The sequence below is a fragment of the Xiphias gladius genome, chromosome 21, assembly GCF_016859285.1.
Source record: "Xiphias gladius isolate SHS-SW01 ecotype Sanya breed wild chromosome 21, ASM1685928v1, whole genome shotgun sequence".
NCBI lineage: Eukaryota > Metazoa > Chordata > Actinopteri > Istiophoriformes > Xiphiidae > Xiphias > Xiphias gladius.
In genome coordinates this window covers 19,355,469-19,376,711 of record NC_053420.1, presented here as the reverse complement: position 1 = coordinate 19,376,711, position 21,243 = coordinate 19,355,469, and the positions used below count along the sequence as shown (strand labels likewise).

Here is a 21,243-nt window from a genome sequence, read left to right as displayed (position 1 = left end):
TTTTCCCTGACATTAAAAGAAAAACAGTGCTTGGAGTTATAAAGAATGCCCAGACTTTGGCTTACTTTTCAAATAATGGCATATAAATGGCTTGGAAGCAATAATGATACCAGGATACTTTACAGAATTAACTTACAATAATAAAGAAGTATCGCTGCAATCACTTGAAAATAAGGTATATTTGACTGGTTGTTTAGTGCCAAGAAGCATATACAATGACTAAAAACATTCCTATTGGGTTTTATACCGTACTTTTTCTGTGATGATTTTGTGTAAATCCTCTGAAATATACAATTAATAATCATCCTTAAACTCCCTATAACCCCAATACCATTCCATAACCATTTTAAATCATACCTTATGGCCAATATGCCAGCCAAATGCTACAATCTCATAGGTGTGCCTATAAATCTGTGCAGCCTGAAGGAGAAAGAAATATGGGTTGGCACCTGAAAAGGAGCCCAGCAACCTAGTAAAGGTAGTTCAAAAAATTGAATATCAGCTTTTTTTCTGTTTACTTATGATGGTGTGCAGAATAACAGCAGATCAGCATATTATTTATGTGGGATTATCCTGTAGATTTACTGCAGCGTTACAGGCCTGTTGCCCTGTGGTGTTCAGATTCAGTTATGAATGCACAGCTGTCTGTTCATGCCTGTTCATGTTCATGACTGTTTCGGTGATTCAGAGAAATTTATTCCACAGAAGTTCTTCCCAGTGCAACATCACATGTCCAGCCAGTCTGCTGCCAGATTAAAGGGTCACTTCTGACATGATACATGAGATTTTGATTTTTAGCAGCTACTTAGTGTTGTACGATCTAGTTATGAATGGTCAAGTAAAGTGTGCTTGATTTACTTGGCTGGGGGCTAAACTAAATTTTGTCAGAAAAATTGAACACCCCTAGTTATTTGGTCCTTCCAGGCTGGTTTTGGAGCAATTTAGATAGTTCTCCTGGTGTCAAGATATATCTGCAATTGGCTGCATTGAATAGGTATAGACAGGAAAAATAACTCATTTCAAGAAATTTACTTTAATGCAAAGATGTCGTTTTTGCAGTCTTGCAGATGCAAGAAAGCTGCATACATAACAAAAACATGAACAAGAAAAATGGCAGCAGAAGGACTTTGACATAACAAAGTTAGACTAAGCTGCACAATGGTGATCATGTACACTAAAGTTGAGGGACATGGGAAAAAGGGTGACACTGGAAGACCATTTTTAAGCTCTGCAGCAATCCCGAAATATTTGACCTCACTATTTACAGTACTTGAGCTGAACATGTGAATTAGACTCCTGTTTTAGAAACCACAAAACAATCTGTGATGCTTGGTTATGAGGATGAAAGTGCAGCATAGAGCAAAGATCAAACCCACCCTTTCAGTCTATACACAAGACATGTACACGAGACTTCCTTAGTGGAAGATGCTTAGTTATCTTCAAGACAGAAAGATAAACAGTGACCTCTGAAATTTACATGAACACATAAACAACTTTTAAACAAGGTCACCTTGTTTAAAAGTTGGTATTACACAATACACTGCAAACAAATCAAACCCAAGATTTTTTTAGGACAACAGATAAGAAATTTGGATTTTTTTGACATCAGGCTGCATGCATGTCTGCAATAAAAATTAAAAATATGTCAAAATGCCCTTTACACATCTTGCTTTTTCCTAGCTTTTCTAGGAAAGATGTACATATCCTCACATTTTACTCTGGCAAAGAGGCTCAGATGCTCATCTTCATTTTCCTGTTGAGCAGGCTAGTGAGTGAAGACCACACAAGAAGCTGACACAAATTCAATTCTCTCAAAAAAGGGACACTTTAATCAACATGTCCCTTCCTGAGAAATGGGGGATTATTGATTATGAAAAACATAATAAGAAATCCTGTGAAAGAATGGCTTCTTTGTGCTGTCGGGCCATGTGAACTGATGCGGCCCAGTTGTAGATCATACTATAGAGCGTGGTGGGGATAGCCTGAGAGGTATTTCCCTGTACTGTATTGGCCCAGTGCCCAGAAGGGAGAATGCTATACTCCCAGACTAGTGTGTTAAAGTTCATGGCTGCAGTCTGCCTGTCTGGGTGGTATCAGAACAGTGTCTTCACACACACACACACACGCACGCACGCACGCACGCACGCACGCACGCACGCACACACACACACACACACACACACACACACACACATTTGCAGAGCTATCCTTGTTAGGACATTGCATTGACTTCCATTCATTGTGGACAGCCTAACCCAAGCCCTAACCAAAGCCTAGTTCTAAAATGAACCCTAAAACCAAGACTTAACCCTCAAACAGCCATTTAAACTTGTGGGGTCCAGCATTACTACAAAGCTGTTGGACCCCACCAGTGTGCACCAGGTTTTTGGACCCCACAAATATAGTAAATACACTCTCTCTCTCTCTCTCTCTCTCTCTCACACACACACACACACACACACACACACACACACACACACACACACACACACAGATGTGCATATGTATGTATATGTGCCCAGAAGTGCACATGAATGAGTATGTGTCTAGCAGTTGTGTTAACTGTTTTCATTCACTCAGCAGGCTACTGAGGATGGTGTGTTTATGATTTCTACATGGTGTTTGAATGGCCATGTTTATTACATGGTCGCCTATATGCATTCAGTCATGGTCCCCAATCATTTTTGTCTGACCCCCACAGATCTATCAGATAAATACCCCTTCACTGGCACCAACCGTGATGTTTCAAAATGCTGTTTTGAATAGGTCATAAACTGGAGATTATTTAACAATATTAATTACATTAAAAATTGATATTGCTACAATATTTTTTCATACAATTTAATGGTAATGTTAAAGTTGCTTTGGCCAAGTTTGCATTCATACTACTGCCACTTGGAGAAGCTGAACGTAATGTAGCCATTACTTTTAGCTACCGATTTCAGCTCTTTTGTCCATTACTTTTAGGTAACTCTTTCAACAGTTTATGCATTACTTTTAGCTAACAATTTCAAAGCTGTTTATCCTTTACCTTTAGCTAACTATTTCAGCTGTATATTTATAACTTTTAGCTGATGCTAACTATTTCAACATTACCTTTAGCTAACTATAGGTAACTGCTTTGTTTAACTTACTTTTAACTATTCCAGCCTCTCTAATCACTTGGTAACAAGCTTTCATCCATTCTCACTCGCAACCTGAGGTGTTTGTGTTACAACTGACTCAGGCTGGTGGACAGCTTACTAATGTAAATATATTAAACATCAGCATCACCAGAATTTGTATTCCTCTTTGGCTGTTTATTTTGCTCCTCCACAAAAATATGTGTTGTGATTTTATATTCTATTATATTTTATAAAATCCTAATTTTTATTTTTTTAGTGAGTTGAGTTAAGTTGTGCTCTGTAAGTCCACCACAGTGAAAGCATATATGTGTTACATAATGGACTTAAAGTGCCTATAGACAAGTTTTTTTGCTTTAACTCATCATTATGAATTAAATGTTGATTGCACAATGTTATGACTATAATCAGCGTTTAGATCGATTCCCTATAAGGTTCATTTTCAATATGCAATTCTGTCTGCCACCGGGTACGGAATCTCCAAGGAAAATGAAGGCTCAATTTACGGCACAACGGAAGTGCATTTGCCATTGTGCAACCAAAACAGCAAGAGGATAGCGCTTTTGTTTTCCCCGGTAGCTATCGGAAGCTTTCAGCAGGTAGTGGAAATGGCAAACGGTGGAACAACCGGAGGAACTATGGAAACTCTACCTGGGAAAAGAAAAGGAGTAAGAATAAAAGTAAAGTTGTCTGTTTCCAATTTACTTTTGTTCCTGGGCTGTATGTGCACACCTATAATGAGTGATTACACACAAAATTCTCTACGATGATTTTTCACTCAAATCTATAATAAACGCCTGGTCATGTTCCCCAAGAGACAGACATCAAGAGCTCTGTACAGAAAACCAACAAGTGATCGAGTGTGAATAAGCCTTTTGTAGTGTTTTTTTTTATATAGCCATAAAATCAAATCACATTAGATGGATGGGCTGTACATGAGAAAAATGGTTTTGAGATAAGCTGCTGTCCCTCACATTCTCTTTAGTCAGAAGTATTGTACAATTATACTGTGATTGCATGTTTTGTTTACATTTTGCCGATGTAATCCTGCCAGAACATATAGAACTAGTTGACCTTAATGCTGTTATTAAACCCAGATTACATTCTTCGTCTATACTGGGTTTTCTTAATTATTCTTCCCACTTAAAGTAGCTCTGGATTTACTTTTCTCTGAAGCTTGTTTTTACTCTGGGGTTTTAACTCTTACATAGCATTAGTAACAGGAGCAGTATATCTGTATATTTGATCAGCAGTATTTAAAATACGAGTAGATAATGTACATGCCATGTAGAAAGATGTTTACACCAAAACCAAAGATGAACTGAATACTTTAGGGTATTCAATATTATATGTACAGTACCTACCTAGATTTTGAAAGGGTTTCATGTCCTTTTTGTTGTACTTGGTATGTTTGACAGCAGGTATTTAACTATCTCAACCTCAACCATTGTGAGCTACAGTGAGATTAAAAACATCATGGAGAAATCAATATTTGTTTTTTTTTCCCTTAAACTTGTTTGCAGCATTTTTTACATAGCAGTCTCTATCCTCTAAATAATTATTTACTTTTTTTAATTATTTATTTTGAATTAGGTAGCAGCCCATAGAGGCTGTAATTGTTTCTTATACATCAAAATATGAGAAAATATCACATGGAAGAAACAACACATTATTAATTTTGCTATTTGTATTATCAAACAGTAATGGCAATTAAAATGTAAAATTTGTTGTCAGGACTCAACAAGAAAATTCAGGGGGTCAATTAAAACAAAACAATAACTTGTGTGCAAAGTTATTTGTCCTGAGAGTGATGCAAGAGAAAATCATGTAGCATGTCCAAAATGAAGGATTCATTCATCCAAAGGGGAGCAAGCATATGCTAATAAAATTCATGACAAGCTGTAAATTAAATTGTGAATATCCAGAGAGAATTTTCATTGAAATGTGGTCATAAGTTTTAGAGAGATTTCGCCCTGGACCAAAGCGTTGAACAGATGGTCAAACTGATGGGCATCAAGCTTATGCCAAAACAAAATGGAAGAATTGTTTAAACTGTCAAATGAAAGAGACATCAAAGGACTAAGTTGCTCTCAAGACAAATGGAGCTACAAACTCACTTTTATCTATTATAAAAAGGACAAAGTACAGATTCAGCCTAACATATAGCCAGCATGCAGCCGTCGAGGCATGACTGATGACCATTTGGCACTGTTTCATAGTTTGGTCAACTGATGCAGGCTGCCTTAAATAATGAAGCAGTCCTGATGTCCGCAGGTGTAAACAGTTGTAAACAGGCTGCAGCTGCTCCTAATTAATTACTGGCGTCCATCAGCAGCAAAGTTTACTTTGAATAGTTTGAACAGGTCACATTTCCTACAATTTGTCATGTACATATGGTACAAAATGGACTTGCAATAAAGAGACCTGTATTGCTTCAATAGTTGGTGCAACCTTTGTGACGAAAAGGTTTCAACAGAAATGTAAGGGGAACCGGTACCAGACTGTACAGCTGGAAGCCTGAATAAAAGACATACCTGTGCCTTCTGACTTTCTTGCATAAAGGTGATAGATTTTATCCCCCCAAAAAGTTTGTTTTGAAATAAAAGCGGACAAAGCAGTCAATACCAGGGTATAACCATTTCAGTGCCTGAAGTGTCATTGGCTTCCCTTTCCACTGATAAACCTCATATTAATCATATCTACTTTCTGATATTTCCTCTTTAGAACACATGCTTTTTTCCAGTGTCGAATTAATGCATAGTCAGTTTTAGCCCTGATGCTGGATGTTGCAAATGATTTCTGTAACCTTAAATTTACCTATTAAAAATCCAGTGCAAAGTGAATAGAAGAAAAGATAAAATATGTTATTATTATTGTTATCATTATTATTATTTATTTATTTATTTTTACAGAGGTCAGCATAAAAAGTACAGGAGAAAACTGAGATGTGATCAGGGTAAAATAGGTGATGTGAATGTTTCTTGAAGAGATGAGTTTGCAACAAAAGACAGAATGATAGAGTGTGACTATTCAGCAGTGACTGAAGTAGAAAAGTCATTCCAGCCCGAGGGGAGCCAGCAGGTTGAATACATGATTTTAGGTAGGGAAAAGACAAAGTTGTAGCAGGAAAGTGTCACAGGCTGTAGTGTGAAGCTCGGTTATAACTTTCTCTCCTCGGGTATGAATAGACACACGCAGTATGGGCTGAAACATAGAACAATTAGGAGAAGATGAATACAAAGCGAACAGTATTTCTTTGTTGAGTTGAAGGGCCTGAAAAAAAGTTCGTTGGAACCTCAGGTCAGCACAGGTTTCTCATTAGTTCAGATCTGATAATCCCAAGAGTGGAAGGATACTCAATTCAAGCCTAGGGTGGCAGAGTCGCTCTGATGTGGTTGTGTAGAATCTCACCAGAGTTTTTAATGCAATGGGAGGGAAATGAGTCAGGATTTTCTGGGGAAGTACAACAGCTCAGTCCGGTTTAGACTGAGCTTGAGGTTTAGGGCAGACATCCAGCTTGAGACCTCAACTAGGCAGCAGAGATAAACACATCCATCTCAGTATCAGGGAGGAAAAGAAAAGGTAGAGTTAGGTGTCAGTGACTTGGCAAAAAGTAGGAAATGTTGTGTGATGTGATTATGAATGTAGAGAGGACGAGCACCATCAGAAACCATCAGGAACTTCAGTGAAGACAGTTCACAGACCTTCTTCATGATAAATAAAGAGTTCAGTTGGACAATTACGATGCAAACGATGAGTGTACACGTCCAGAAATCCTGTTGTCGGCATGAGTTGAAGTCTGGTGGTTAACAGTATCGAAGGCTTTGTACAAGTATGGGAGGATGAAAACTGAGGAATCAGAATTAGCTGAGAGTTATATGAGAACACTGATATGTTTTTTATACTAGTATATTAAGTATAAAGCTTAAGACCGAAAACGGGGAAACAGCTACCCTGGCCCTGTGCAGATCACAAACTCCATCTACCAGCACCTGTAAAACTCACGAATAAATGTTTTACATCTTGTTTGTTTAATGCGTACAAAAACCGTAGTTTAACAACAAGGAGTTGTTGTTTTATTGTGCAGTTATGTGCCAGACTGGTTCTTGGCCAGGAACTTTAGGAAGTTCCTGCTCCTGGCTAAGAAATTGTCCGGCACATAACTGCACCATACAACTACGGGCTGCTGGCAGGCAGATTTTGTTTCCTAGTTGCTGAACTACCCACCTGTTTCTCCCTGTTTGCAGGGATAAAATAAACTAAGATAAGCTAAGCTAAACTAAGCTAAACTAAGATAAGCTAAGCTAAACTAAGCTAAGATAAGATAACCAACTGCTGTAGCTTCATATTTACTGTACAGAAAAGATAGTCTGGTTCATGGCAAGAAAGTAAGTAAGTGTATTTGTCAAAATCTAAAACTACAGTTTATTGCTTTAGCCGTGCGTTGTGACAGGAATGAGAGCAGCTGAACGCCATATCATTTGCATTTATTTTACAGGACCGAAACTAATGGAGAAGAGAGGTGACAAAGAAATCAGTGAGTGCAGTTTAAACACATCCTTAAAACTGATTATAACTTAAAGAGAAAAATGGTTAGGGAGTATTTTGATTATGTGTTAACAGCAGTGGACAGCTGCCTCTGTATACACATTCAGAAGGGGATTAACCTTCGACCTCAATAACAATCTGACGTCCAGATGCAACAAATTCTTTGGGTATGAAGCAAAGTCAACATCCACATTGCTTTACTGGTGTTGCCAAATGACAGTCATTAAATTTCTCTTTCTGTAATTCCCCTGCAGTTCATTTAATTAAACTATTGTCTGATGACCTGATGGTACTAAAATGTTACACAATATACTTACACTGACTCAAAAGGCTTTGTTGTCACATGGCAACAATAAGTCATAACAGAAAAGCGGCTCCTTGACATCACAAGATTTCATGGACTATAGTGGTTAATGGTCTCACACCATAAAAAATTCTGTAAATACTCCGTGTTTAAAAATGCATATGTAGACTTGAGGTTCATTCTTGACCTTGAGAAAAGCAGTCAGACAAAAACTTATCAAAACTTACTTGGAACTTCTGGTATAGTAATGATAACAATACATCTGGGAAAATAAAACATATAACACAGGTGATGTTAAAAACAGTAATATGTGTGTGATGGTTTTGGGAAAGCTTTGGTATAACATTGTTGCCATAAAGCATATATTTAAGCCTTATTTTCTGTCAGTCAGACCATTTCTTTTTTAATGATTAATGCTGTACAGGACACAATCAACTCCATTTGCTTATGGTAAAAATGTTAATTGAACAATTCGTTTTGGCTTCCAATAACAAATGACAAATGGGTCTGAGCAAATACTGTTGTATGAGTTTATTTTGCATGCATGTTCATCATGTGTTCACAGATGGACTTGGGCCTTATGCTCACAGGAAATAAGTACATATTGTATTGTATAACTAAGGCTATTAAGAAATGGGAGAATTAAACATACGATCTTCCCACTGCATATTCACGGATGCTGTTTTAGGATAATTCTTCTCTCAATACGCAAGGCAATCCTTATCTTTGTAACACTAAGGAATTGTGCAGCAGAAATTGACTAAAAAGGGCTAAATGCAAAATGCATGAATGGTGATTTGGTACACTGTATTATGATTTGGAAAATCAGAAAAGACATTTTACTGTCAAACATGGTGGAATAATGCCAGCAAAATGATCTTTAAAAGAAAAGTGAACAGGATTTAGGGGATCTATTGGCAGAAATGGAATATTCATAATTATGTTTTCATTTGGGTATAATCAACTGAAACTGAGAACAGTTGTGTTTTCCTTAGCTTAGAATGAGCCCTTCATCTATACATTAAGGAGTGGGTCCTCTTCCATGGAGCCTGCCATGATGCACTGCTGCTGATCATCTAAAATCTTGCAGTGTCTGGGTTTCTATCATCAAGGCATGTGCTGTCCTGTTATAATCACCACCCCCTGCAGCAGCAAAAGGGCCTAACCTGCACTGTCCCACTTCTAAACTCCTGAAAGACAAAATCTGTAATACAGCTGCCATACAGCTCAAATCATAAAATGAGCACAGAAAGCCACTGTTTCTGTTGCAAACTCTTTTGATTTGAACTTCAAAAAGATCCTTACCAGACATGTCTAGTAGATAATACCACACAGATAATATAATGGGTCTTTTAGGGTATGTGCCATGTTGTAGCAACATCAGTTGTGGTCAATATGTGGTTTTAAAGAAGTGAATTAAATTGGAACTACAATAGACAGGAAAATTAAGTACTCTACATGTGTCTTTAAACATAAAAGCTGCAATTAAAAAAAATTTCATGACCAAACAGGTTCTCTATCATCTACGTAAAAAAAAACATGATTGTGTCACAGTTCTTCCTTTAAAATTTAACACTGCACTGCATTATAATTCATACAGGAAGTGCTGCAGCATATTTATTTATTTTTAAACTAGACAAGGACCCCAAGCAAACAAGCAACATGTAGATTGTTGGCAATATTTCGTGTCAAGACTGTTTCATGAAGCAGGATTAGAAAAGATAGCTGGATAATTTTGCTCCATGAAATCTAAACTCTTCAAATCTAGGCATAGGCAAGTTAAGAACAACTGATCGGGTTTTTTTTTCTAGGAAGAATAAAACATATAGTTGTTTCATTTAATTTACAATCATTGTAAATGAACAGTAAAACAATTTTACTGAAAGAAGCTCCACAGAAAAATTTTGCAAGTCTAGTCTGAATAGAGAACCTTCTATGATTTACTTCCCTTGTGCTGTTTTGTGAGCTGAAAAATTAAATATGTAAAACAAATCTGCCAGAAAATGATGTAAATGTTTGTTCATTAATTTCAGAGAGAAAAAAAAACAAAAGAACATCACTGTTCCATTACGACAGAGTAGTATCCTCCATACAGTTCATGTCTGAATGACTAAATAAGACCATTATTCCAGTTTCCTGCATGTCCAAACTGTTTGGTCTTAGTTTGAGTCTTCAATCCTCCGGAAAACTGCAAGGAAATTCTTCCCTCCATTTCTCTGCACTTTCTTTCCTTCTTCTGTACATGTACCCAAACGATTTATGATGACGTCCCCAACCTACCAAGAGAAGATTGTTTCTTAAAGCTTATTGACACATTTACATTAAGAGATACAGGGAAACATAAAATCTATTAAACTTAAATGCATGGCAGAGTTTATTCAAATTAATGTAAAAAAACAACTAGTATATGATTTATTGTTGTAGTGAAAGTATATTAACAGTTAAAAAAAGTGACTGAACCAAACTTATTTTGTCTTATACTGACTATGACTTGGAAGTAACCTAACACGCCCTTCACTCTCTAATTCTTTTATTTTTGAAAACATTACTAAACTTTTAATACAATAGCTTGACACTCTGAGTATAGATAGTACTTGTTCGCTTTCTTGCCAAGAGCTAGATGAGAAGATTGATACCAATCTCTCTTGTATTTATGTTAATTACGTAGCTAGCCCTAAAAGATGATTAGCTTAGCTTAACTTAGCTTAGTTTAAAGACTATAAACAGGGAGAAATGGCTAGCCTGCTTACCAATACCTCTAAAGCTTACTAATGAGCACGTTGTATTTTGTTAGTTTCATCTATACAAACAGAAATGTAAAAACGAGTTGTGGTTTTATGGTCTAACTTTGGACAGAGATGGGCTAGCCCCTTTCTCCAGTCTGTAAGATAATGCTGCGTTCACTTCACATTGTTCAGATAGTCGAGGGGGAAAACCGTTCACTTCAGCTTCAAAATCATAATTTTGGAGATATTGTGAATTTCTGACAGCTTTGATATCCCCTTCGGCAAAGGAACTAGAGAAAAGAGAAACCAAATATTAACAAATAAGTGATTCAGCTAATTTAAAGGAAAATTTAAGAGATTTTAGGATATATGTTGCTCAGCTTTCTTGCTAAGTGTTACATGAGAAGTCTGATACCACTTCTAGCCAGACCAGTTGCAACGTAACCTTAGCAGGCTCTAGAAGTTACTGGTCTGAGCCAACAAATATTCCAGTGCATAGCCCCCTGTAAAACAGTAAACTATTGTTTTTACACTGGTCTTTGTGTGGATGAAACAAACAAGATATAGTCCCCTAATTAGTGATCTTCAGAGGTTATGGTAGGCAGGTTTTGTTACCTCAGAACAGAGCCAAGCTACCTGTTCCCCCCTTTCCGGTCTTTATGCTAAGCCGAGTTAGCCAGCTGCTGGCTGTAGCTTCATACTTAGCGTACAGACATGTGAGTGGTGTCGATCCTCTCATCTAATGCAAGAAAGCGAATAAGTGTAATTCCGAAAATATCGAATCTTTCCATTAAAAAAAAAAAAAAAAAGGAGCTATGCACTGTTTTTGGGTATTTGCTTTAATTTTTCATTGTACTGCCACAAATATGCAACATAACAAAGTACATAATTCAGGCTATTTAGCTGGTGTGACTTCAAGGCTAGCAATGGGGCTGCCCATCTTGGAATAATGTGAGAGAATTTCTAATTCGGAATAACAGGACGTTTGTCCGTTCTTCCCATTCTGCCGACATTGTGTAGTAATCATCCCTGTTTTCTTTCATTTGTCCACTTCCTTTACCTCACTTCTTTTACTCTCCTTTCCCCACCACTAATTGGCTCGTTTTCATCCTTATTACAACCTGATTAAATTCACCAGATCCCTCCTTATTTAAAGACTGCACTCCTTTTCACTCGTTCTCTCACCTTTCCATAGGGCGGCAGTTCTGGTGAGAGGAGTTTATCTTATTCTTTAGCTCTTATCTCATGTTAGTTTAACCGGGAACTTTATTTATCCTTATTTCTTTGGAGATGGACATGTGAAACTAATTTGACCTATTGTGCTAAGTTCCCTTTATCTTCATAAATGCAATTCCTTTGCGATTTGGAGGAAATAAACCTTTGTTCAGAGGACTGACATTTCATGTCTTTAATTCCATGCAATCTGCTCTGATGCCCACAATGATAGTCATTCTGAACTGCCAAATTTACAATAAGCATAAGCTACACTAACTAGCTGGTGACTGTAGCTACATATTAAGCGTAGAGACATGAGAGTAGTATTAATTTTTTTCATCTGATTAAGAAGGTGAGAAGCATACTTCCCAAAATCTCAGACTACTCCCTCATAGAATTTCAGATCATGAATTTGACCTCTTTTCCTCCAATAACCAGTACAACAACAAATGTTGTTGTCATGATCTGGAAAACACAGGAGATGAAAAGCTCCATGTTAACGTACCAGTTCTTCATCAGGGACATGTGTGAACAGTGGATGTTCAGAGAAGTGCTTCACCATCCAGAGGTGGACTTCCTCCACATCGGTGATGGTGTACACCAAACCCTGACATGACCAGACCAACACAGGGAGGTTATTAACACAGTTCTGGGAAAAAATAAGTTAACAAAGCATCACTGGTGGCTAAACATGGATCTATAAACTCATAACATTGATAAACAAAACTAAATACAAACTTTTCTTCCTCCATTTATTTTTTCTTTTTAATCTTTTCAACATTTTCAAACATTTCAGCCTCAGAGTCAAGTCGTTTCATCACCTCTGGAGAGCAATGGTCCATGCTAAAAAGATAAAAATAACCTACAGACAACACAGAGGTTAATCACCTGTGTCACTGTAGTTTACTTTGGAGGCTGGACAGATAACATTACTAGAACAGAGATTTCTTAGAAAAATTAGCAATGGCACAGATTTCCACACCAGTGCATGTAGGCACGTATGGTTTTTTTTTCAAGAGAAGCCAGGATGAGTGTATGTGTCTGTGTGTTGTCTGATTGTTAATCACACCCATTTACTGTTTCAAATGTAGTCTGAGAACAGTTTAGATTTAAAAAGATAAGTCACTTACAAACAATAGACTCAGGTTAATTTTGATATGAAACTGCTTCTATCACTGAGCATTTTCTCGACTGCTTCCCCACAAACCAGCACAGTTATGGCTGCATGCTGAAGGCCCTAGTAGAGCTTATACACACACACACGCACATGCACGGAGACAAACAACAGAGGAAAAACAATAAAGCCAAATTTAGACACAAGCCTTCCATTGTTTCCCACAACTTCCATCAGCGCTCGCACCCTATTCAAATGTCCCGCTGCTCCCCTGACAGCTCTGGCAGGCGGGAGCAGGCTGTCTACAGACGTCAACCAGCTGCAGACCACACCGGTTGCTCAATTTTAATTCAGTGAATTCATGCATTTCTACACACTGCAATCAACTGATAAAATGATGACAAGAGTAGCAATTCGTTGCACAACTATTAGTTGGTTTTAAGATCTTTCCGTGCTATTAAGTCTATGAATGAAATCCAATTCTTTTTCATTGTGTTGAGGTGGTGGCAAAAGTCTCAGCTGCAGGTAAACCCTGATTACATAACTGAAACTACAGAATCTTAAAGCATAAGCTTGCTGATGCTGTTTTTTTATTGTGAATAAACCCCATTAAAAATCCTGATCTCACTAACAGGTATTGTATGTGTAGCCAAAATCTGGGATATCTTATTCCTATGTGCAATAGAGCTCAATTTTTGTCCAAACACTATTAAACACATCCCTTAGCCACACTGTTACACTGATTGACATGGGCACTGTAGTTAATTTTGAGTCCTCCTGCCATTAACACTAACTAGTGCATCAAATGTGTATTAGTCCACAGCTTAAAATAGTCCCCAGCGAATGCACTATTTACTGCTGTCTGAGTAATGTTTACTACAAACTACAGTGCCCAAGTGTTTTAGTAAATTACTCTTTTTTACCCTTTTTTAAAAATGAAAATATATATTTGTGACTAATTTTTAAAGATTTAATAGGAAAGAATGGGGTAGGAATAAGGGTAAGATAGTTGGAAAGTATTCAGAACTTACGTTTTTTTTGTTTTTTTTTAAAATGGGGTTTGTTGAAAATAATAATAATTATAATAAAAATAAAGGTAATGGAGAGATACCTCTAGAGGTAAGTGGGAAAATGTGTCTATTGTGTGTATTTCAGCTTACCGGACACCTTTAAAAGACTATAATGTACTATCTATACTCAAATTTGAATTCACAGAGTTTTCTACTGTTCATCTTCAATTTAAAAAAAATGATTCAGAACAGAAATGTTGTGGAAAAATACCGCAAAGAGAGGCAGAAGTCCTATGCGTGACCTTGGCTGTAACTAACAAGTATTTTCACTATTAATATACCTGTTAATTAATTTATTGATTGCTTTTAATCGAATAATTATTTACTTTCTCAGAGCTTGAGGGGACATCTTGAAATTGCTTGTTTTGTCCACTAATAGTCCCAGACCCAAAGGTATTCAGTTTGCAGCGATATACTGTACCACAAATCCTCATATTTCAGAGGCTGAAACCATTGAATGTATGAATTTTTTGCTTAATAAATTACATAAACAATTATCAAAACTGCCAGTTGAAATTTTGTTGATCAACTAATTTTTTTGGCACTAGCTGCAACAGGTCTTACGCATGTACATACCCCGACTCTCAGTGTGTAGGCATACTCTGCCAACAATGTGGGACTAATGATCCTCCATTTGTGCTTGGTCTTCTTAAAGTGAGGGTCGGGGAAGAGGAAGAACATTTTACTGAGCTGAAAGAAAGAGGGGGAAAAAAGGAACACTAAAGTAAGTACAAAGTTTAAAAAAATGTTTTAAACCCATGTCATTAATTAGTGTCAGTCTCAGACATAAGATCAAAACTAAACTTTGTATTTTTATCTTCTTTGATACTATGGTTCTAAAATGTATGAATGTCATCACTTAAATGTGGGCCCCATAATATTTTGTGGTTGGCTGTTAGGCACCATGGATTGCAAAACTGGAATTTCCCTCCTTGAATTTTTTTCCATAAAGTTCCCCATTTCTCTGTCTTTGACAAGTGTACAAATGCAGGCTCCATTGATATTAGTCTGGCTGATACATTACAAACCATTCCAGTAACCTTTTATTAGTTAAAATAAATAGTGTCAGGTATAGACAGAAATATGTGGGGATAATCACTGGGGACTGCTGCAGCCTCAGGGGCTGCTTCAGTGCTGATGGAAGATGGAAAAATCTTAACACCTTGAATTATTTTTGGGTTACTAAACATACTAAGGAGGAGAAAAAAAAAGAGAAGTATGTCAGGTCTTCAGAATATGCTGTTTCAGCACTTAAGTCAAATCATGCTTATGAGAAGGATTTAGGATAGATTTTGAGCACTGGTTTGGGTGGTTGTCTTTTCTTCCTCCGCTTTGAAAAAATCTGGCAACAAGAAGCCCGTTTTGATCTAACGAGTGAGGAAGACAAGTAATACTAAAGCTGCAACCGGAAAACATGTTCATCTATGGTAAATTAATACAAGTTAAGAGATGTGGTTAATGAAGGTAATGAAAGGAGTGACACAGTCTGCAAAATAAAGCACCTTAATGCGAATTCAATCCAAAGTTCTCAGTCCAAACCATACAGATTTCCTCTCAAACACTTCAAATCTCTGCTTGGCAAGAAGCCTCAACTCAAGCTGTACAAATAGCAGCCATATGATTTAAAGTGGCCCTGAAATAGCATATTTAAAAAAAAAAAAAAAATCAACTTCTGTGTTTTTATATGAAAAACCTATATAACTTGTATTCCATAAACCTGTCAATGTTACATAAATTTCTCTCCTGTGATCGTTTCTTAGTTTATACTCAGGGCATTTGAGGTGAAGTTTTTTATCCAGTGTACCTAAATTAACCCTGGTACACTAAGCCCACTATGTAATCTAATGCGAGTTTCAACAAGTCCTGGAGTCACAGATTACCGCAGCTAATTGGAACGGATAAATGGTGTCTTGCACTGCTCCATACTCAGCTGATGCGATGCCTTGCCTTGTCAGTCAATGACCCCATTGTTGTCAAATCCTGGATTTATTGAGCAGTCTGTATAAATTAATTCAGTCCATATGTTAAACATGAGGAAAGTAATTATTTTTTGTCAGAAACGTTTGTCTTGTGTATTCTTATTCCCTTGGGAGTGCCAGGACGGACTGCCAACTTGAATTTGAATTTACTACAGGCCATACTGGATGAGCTATTAAAGAACTGCAGGCCTTTTGTATAGGATGCCTTATTCATGGGGGTCTACAATATTTGTACGCAATACCATCACATTCTGTGGTTATTTCTATATATATAGTCGGCACTTAAAGGTTTGGTACACCCATTTTACAAAAAAAAAGTATCTAGCAAAGTAGATATAGTTTTGGTTATATTTATCCATGTTTTCAGATAGCTACCACCGAGATTTCTGCCTCTGTTCAAATGAATAGAGGTGAAAGGCATTTGGTTTGTGGTGCTTTCAGGACCGAAAAAAAAAAAAATCACATATTTAAAATGTTAGCAGTTCAAAAGCTTTCAAAGGTAATTTAATTTAAAACTTTTCACGGTAATGTCTTTGGATTTCCCAGAGTTTACACACACATCATGTTACAATAACATGATGTGTGTAGTGGCTGGGTATAGATGCATCTTAGGTCATCCGTTTAGTGCTGGTGGTTGACGTGATCCACTATATCTATAACACCTTTGACAGAGAAATCGCGTTCTGTTCAGAGAGGTTGTCCGGCACCTACACGAAGCAGTATGCATCGTGTATCAGACCAGACTAGCAATGGGCATAGAGCTCAACAACTAATGACATCAGTAACTTACTATATATATTTACACTGTTACCAGTATCCCTATAGTCCTACTGATGAATAGCAGAAAGTCAGCTGTAGAGTTGCATGCTGGTCTGTATTAATGTTTATATAATGGCCACCAAGAATCCTTGATTGTGATTGGCTGGGAGGTGTGGATTAACACAATTTGCATAACCAGAATATTTTAATAAAATGTCCAAGCTTAGTGAACAAAAGAAATTAAAGACAAAACTAGCATAATAGTGTAATAATGCAACCACAAAATGTATCCCAGACGCAATTAGCACCCTTCACTGATATTTGGTTGCAGAACCTTTGGCAACAGTGACAGCCTCTAAACTTTTCTTGTAGCCATCTCGAAGCTTCTCGCGCCTGTCTGCTGGTAGTTTTCTGCCACTCTTCCATTGCTATGTGTTCAAGCTCTTAAGTTTAAGAGTTTAAGAGATTTTTGCAATGGAAAATTTCAGCTGTCTCCAAAGGTTTTCGATGGGATTTAGGTCAGTACTCATTGCTGGCGAGTTTAAAACAGTCCATCTTTTCCTTTTCAATCATTATTTTGTGTTGCTGGATGTGTGCTTTGGGTTGTTGTTCTGCTGAAAGATCCAAGACCTTCACCTCAAACCTAGTTTCCTGACACTGGGTAATACATTTTGCTCTAAAATGCCTTGGTAATCTTCTGGTTTTACCATTCCTTTGATACATTCAGCGCCTCCAGTACAGAGGCAGCAAAGCTGCCCCACAGCATGATAGAACCTCCATCATGTTTTACTGCAGGTAGCATGTTCTTTTCCTTATGGGCTTCATTTTGTTACCTATATTGAAACTGATGCACTGCATCCCCAAAGAGCTCTACTTTGGTTTCATAGAACATTATCCCAGAAAGACTGGGGCTTATCTATGAAAAAGTTTTTGCAAACATTAGTTTTGCTTTTTTGTGCCTTTCTTTCAATAGTGGTGCCCTTCTTGGCCTCTGCCCATGGAGCCCTACTTGGTTTAGTGTGTGGTGTATGGTACGGGCCGAAACCACCACTCCAAATTGCTCCAGGTCAGCCTGAAGCTCTTTAGATGTCTTGCACGGTGTTTTTCCCCACAATCCGCATCAACCTTCACAGACCTCTCTCACTGAGTTTCTTTTTAGCACAACGTCCTAGAAGCGTCTTAACACATTTATGACCGTGAAACTTGATAATATTACAAACTGTTGAAACAGGGATTTCAAGATATTTGGCAATTGACTTGTAGCCTTTGGAATTGTTATGTTTTTCGATAATAGCATTTCTACTGCTTTCAGATAGCTCTCTTGTCTTCGCCATTGTGAAAAGGACAGTGGAAAACAATCAGCCCCTTTATATCCAGTGTCCCTTTTCAAAACACTCATTTATTGGTTTATTCAGGTTATGTGAACACTGAAAATTAAGTGCAGGTGAGTTTTATTTGTTTTTTATTTTTGTATGGGGAACTAACTTAAATGAATCAAAAGGATGCCAATAATTGTGTCAAGCGTACATTTGGTGTAGTCTTATTATTTCACTATTATGCAAGTTTTTTTTTTTTAAGTTGCTTTTGTTCAGTAACGTTTTATTCAAATATTCTGGTTATATAAAATTGGTTCATTTGCATCTATTTCTGAAGATATTCTGAACAATGTATTTGAAATTCAGGGGTGCCAATAATTTTGACCAGGGCTGTATGTTTGATATTTGCATGTATCTGGATGAAACAAATCAATTAAAAGTGGGGGAAGAGAAGGGAGGGCATCAGAAATAACATTAGCCAGATGATGGCAGTGTATGATGAAATTCAAAGGGGAAATATTACAACATTTTGATCAAAATGTCAAATGAGTTTGAAATTTTACATTTGTTCCAAAACAAAATGTAAAACATGTCCTTCAGTGCAAAAAAAAAGTACTTTTAGAATTTCCTGGAGTGTTTTTTTTTGGTCATTATTATGGCTAGAAATGACTGAACTTGAAGTGACTTTTCTCAAAAAGCGTGACTTTCAGGGTATTGTTATATTACTTAGCAATAAAATTGTGAAATTGACTGGAATACTTTTTAACCTAATATTTAATCATTTCTAATAACAATGCAAAATGAAGGCTCTTATTCAATGTATTAGGTCAAACTGCATACATATACAGTTGAGCTCATAACGCTTCTAGACTGGGTCAATTCATTTGAAAAAGAGCAGTGTCTGGCTGCATTTGTCAGACTGCAACCTCTCATGAAAGTTTTAAATAAACTGTATTAATTTGTGATTTTAAGATCTTATATTCCCAAAGGGAGTGCTCATTGGTAAGTGCATTATGCATCCCCTGTCCCAGCTTCCAAGCAGGATCAAGAAACATTCCCATCTTTTCTTTGAGCAGCAAACACACTGACACAGACCTACCTGACCCTTACAGAAGAAGTTGGGGAGGTACTTCATCGCATTACTGCGAATGCAGGCGATGTTCTGGTAGCTTCCAGGTTCAGAGGCACGCAATGATTGGATACGATCCTGAACATAATCTGACACTTTGACCCGGATCTCCAGACCCAGGATGAGCTTGTCTGGGAAAAGTGGAGATAACTCCACTAAGAGAAAGTAAAAGGTGCATGAGAGATAAAAACAGAGACATGAACGAAGCGGACAATGTGCAAACTGTAAACAGTCAGATCATTAACATATCTACCTAACAGCCCCCCGTATCCACATCCAATATCTGCAAACTCCACTCGTGGGGTCTCTTTCTCAGACGGATTTCTAGTGAAGAAGTCTGGATACAGCGTGGACCAGTCCATTTCCTCCGGACACACAGGACTGAGGGGGAAATAGTAGAAAACGGTAAGTTGCAGGGTATGGTTCTCAATGTCTGTGAAGATTCTCAGTCATCCAGGTCATGGTATTCTGTAAGTGCAATGCGAAGGCAACTGGACTTGCTTGAAGTTCATGAAGACATTTCGCCTATCATCCGAAAGGCTTTTTCAGTTCTAACTGACTAGTGGGAAGTTCCAGCTAAATATCCTCTGGTGAGATGAGCAACGAGAATTTCAAGCAAGTCCAGTTGCCTTCGCATAGCACTTACAGAATACGGTTCTCAATGAAAATATGTTCTTCTGGAGAAACTGTCCTCATGAAACCTGTTGACAGTGTTTTCTATAGATTATCCAGAGTAAAAATGATATTGTTTTTTTTGAAAGAGATGGTGCTGATGAATTTTAAGATGCTGCTGTTGTGTTTTAACAGGGTGAAGTCAGAAATGTAGGACAAATAAGTCAAATCCCAGGCTACTAAAACCGAAACTTTCTGCATAGCTTGCTGCCACTAGGGGGTAACAAATGAGCAAATATGTGTTCTTACATGTTGTTCTACATTTATAAATGCACAGCTGGGAGTTTCACGTTAACAGGTACTGACAGAAAGTAAAACGAGCAGTGTAGTGTAAGCATTGAAGTCAGACACATGGACATCACTCACTAGTCAAACGTGTGGTAAGCCATCGGGTTTGAATGGGCTCGCTGTCTGTAGTAACGCTTCTGGGGCATTGACGAACTCATGTTGGATTTTAATTGCAGACTCTACTCCCGACAATATTCAGTCTGTCACGTAAATTGTAAACAAACTCAGGAAGCAGTAGTCCCACAGAGTCACGTTTGAGCCTAGTTTACCAGCGTTTGTAAGTCGCGGCGTTTTTTCGTCATCACTAAGCGACTTCTCGGGGTTGCCAGGATTGTTTATTTCACACACTAGATGACGCGATATTTTTTCCCGCCAAAGGTGGGAAAAGACCCGCCCCTACCCTGCCTCTGATTGGCTGGTACTCGTTTGCTTTCGTTGGTTGGGTTGGTTAGGTTCGGGTCTGAAGAATGAGGATTGGTTCGGGTTAGGATAAGAATATCAAGGTAAGCCAATCATAATCAGGGTAAGGGGCACATAACGCCTAGATGATAGTGTCCGTTCTGTTAATTTATTGTGTAGTGGTGGATGGTCGTGTATGCAGATCCATCAGTAAATGGAGCGATACCACAATGTAGATTTACACCATTTAAAGTGTAGTCCCACATTTAAATTTTTACTAATGCAAAAGTATCATAAAATGTATTTTAAGTTTCAAAAAAGTAGGCTACTTAAATTTTGTGTGGGTTCAAATGCTTCCGTCCTATGTCATATTATCTATTGGATTGTTATCACAGATGCAAAAAGACGAAGCCATATTTACCGGGTATGATGCGATGAGTTCAATAGTAATTTTCCATCCTCAGATTTTAACATTTGAGTGGTAGTAGTAAATACATTAAGAGAAAAGTTTGAAAAATAAACCTTAATTTTGTTTAATAGTTTAATTGCTTACTTGTTATTGTTATTGCAGATTTTATAACATTTTTACAAAAATTTGTTAA

At 37.4% G+C, this 21,243-nt stretch overlaps 1 protein-coding gene across 2 annotated transcripts; it reads right to left on the bottom strand.

Annotated features, from left to right (window-relative positions):
- Nucleotides 1-9,496: 9,496 nt before the first annotated feature.
- On the bottom strand, nt 9,497-20,596 carry mettl1 (methyltransferase like 1). 2 transcript variants are annotated; one of them, XM_040116546.1, is made up of 6 exons: nt 20,321-20,593; nt 19,536-19,663; nt 19,253-19,437; nt 14,676-14,789; nt 12,421-12,522; nt 9,497-10,250 (listed from the first exon to the last, which is right to left on the bottom strand). In XM_040116546.1, the coding sequence occupies exons 1-6, from the start codon at nt 20,398-20,400 to the stop codon at nt 10,134-10,136; spliced, it is 726 nt and encodes a 241-aa protein (XP_039972480.1). In that variant the 5' UTR covers nt 20,401-20,593; the 3' UTR covers nt 9,497-10,133. The 2 variants fall into 2 exon arrangements, with proteins under 2 accessions (XP_039972480.1, XP_039972481.1); XM_040116547.1 differs by lacking the exon at nt 14,676-14,789 and having other exon boundaries at nt 20,321-20,596.
- Between the last annotated feature and the right edge of the window lie 647 nt (nt 20,597-21,243).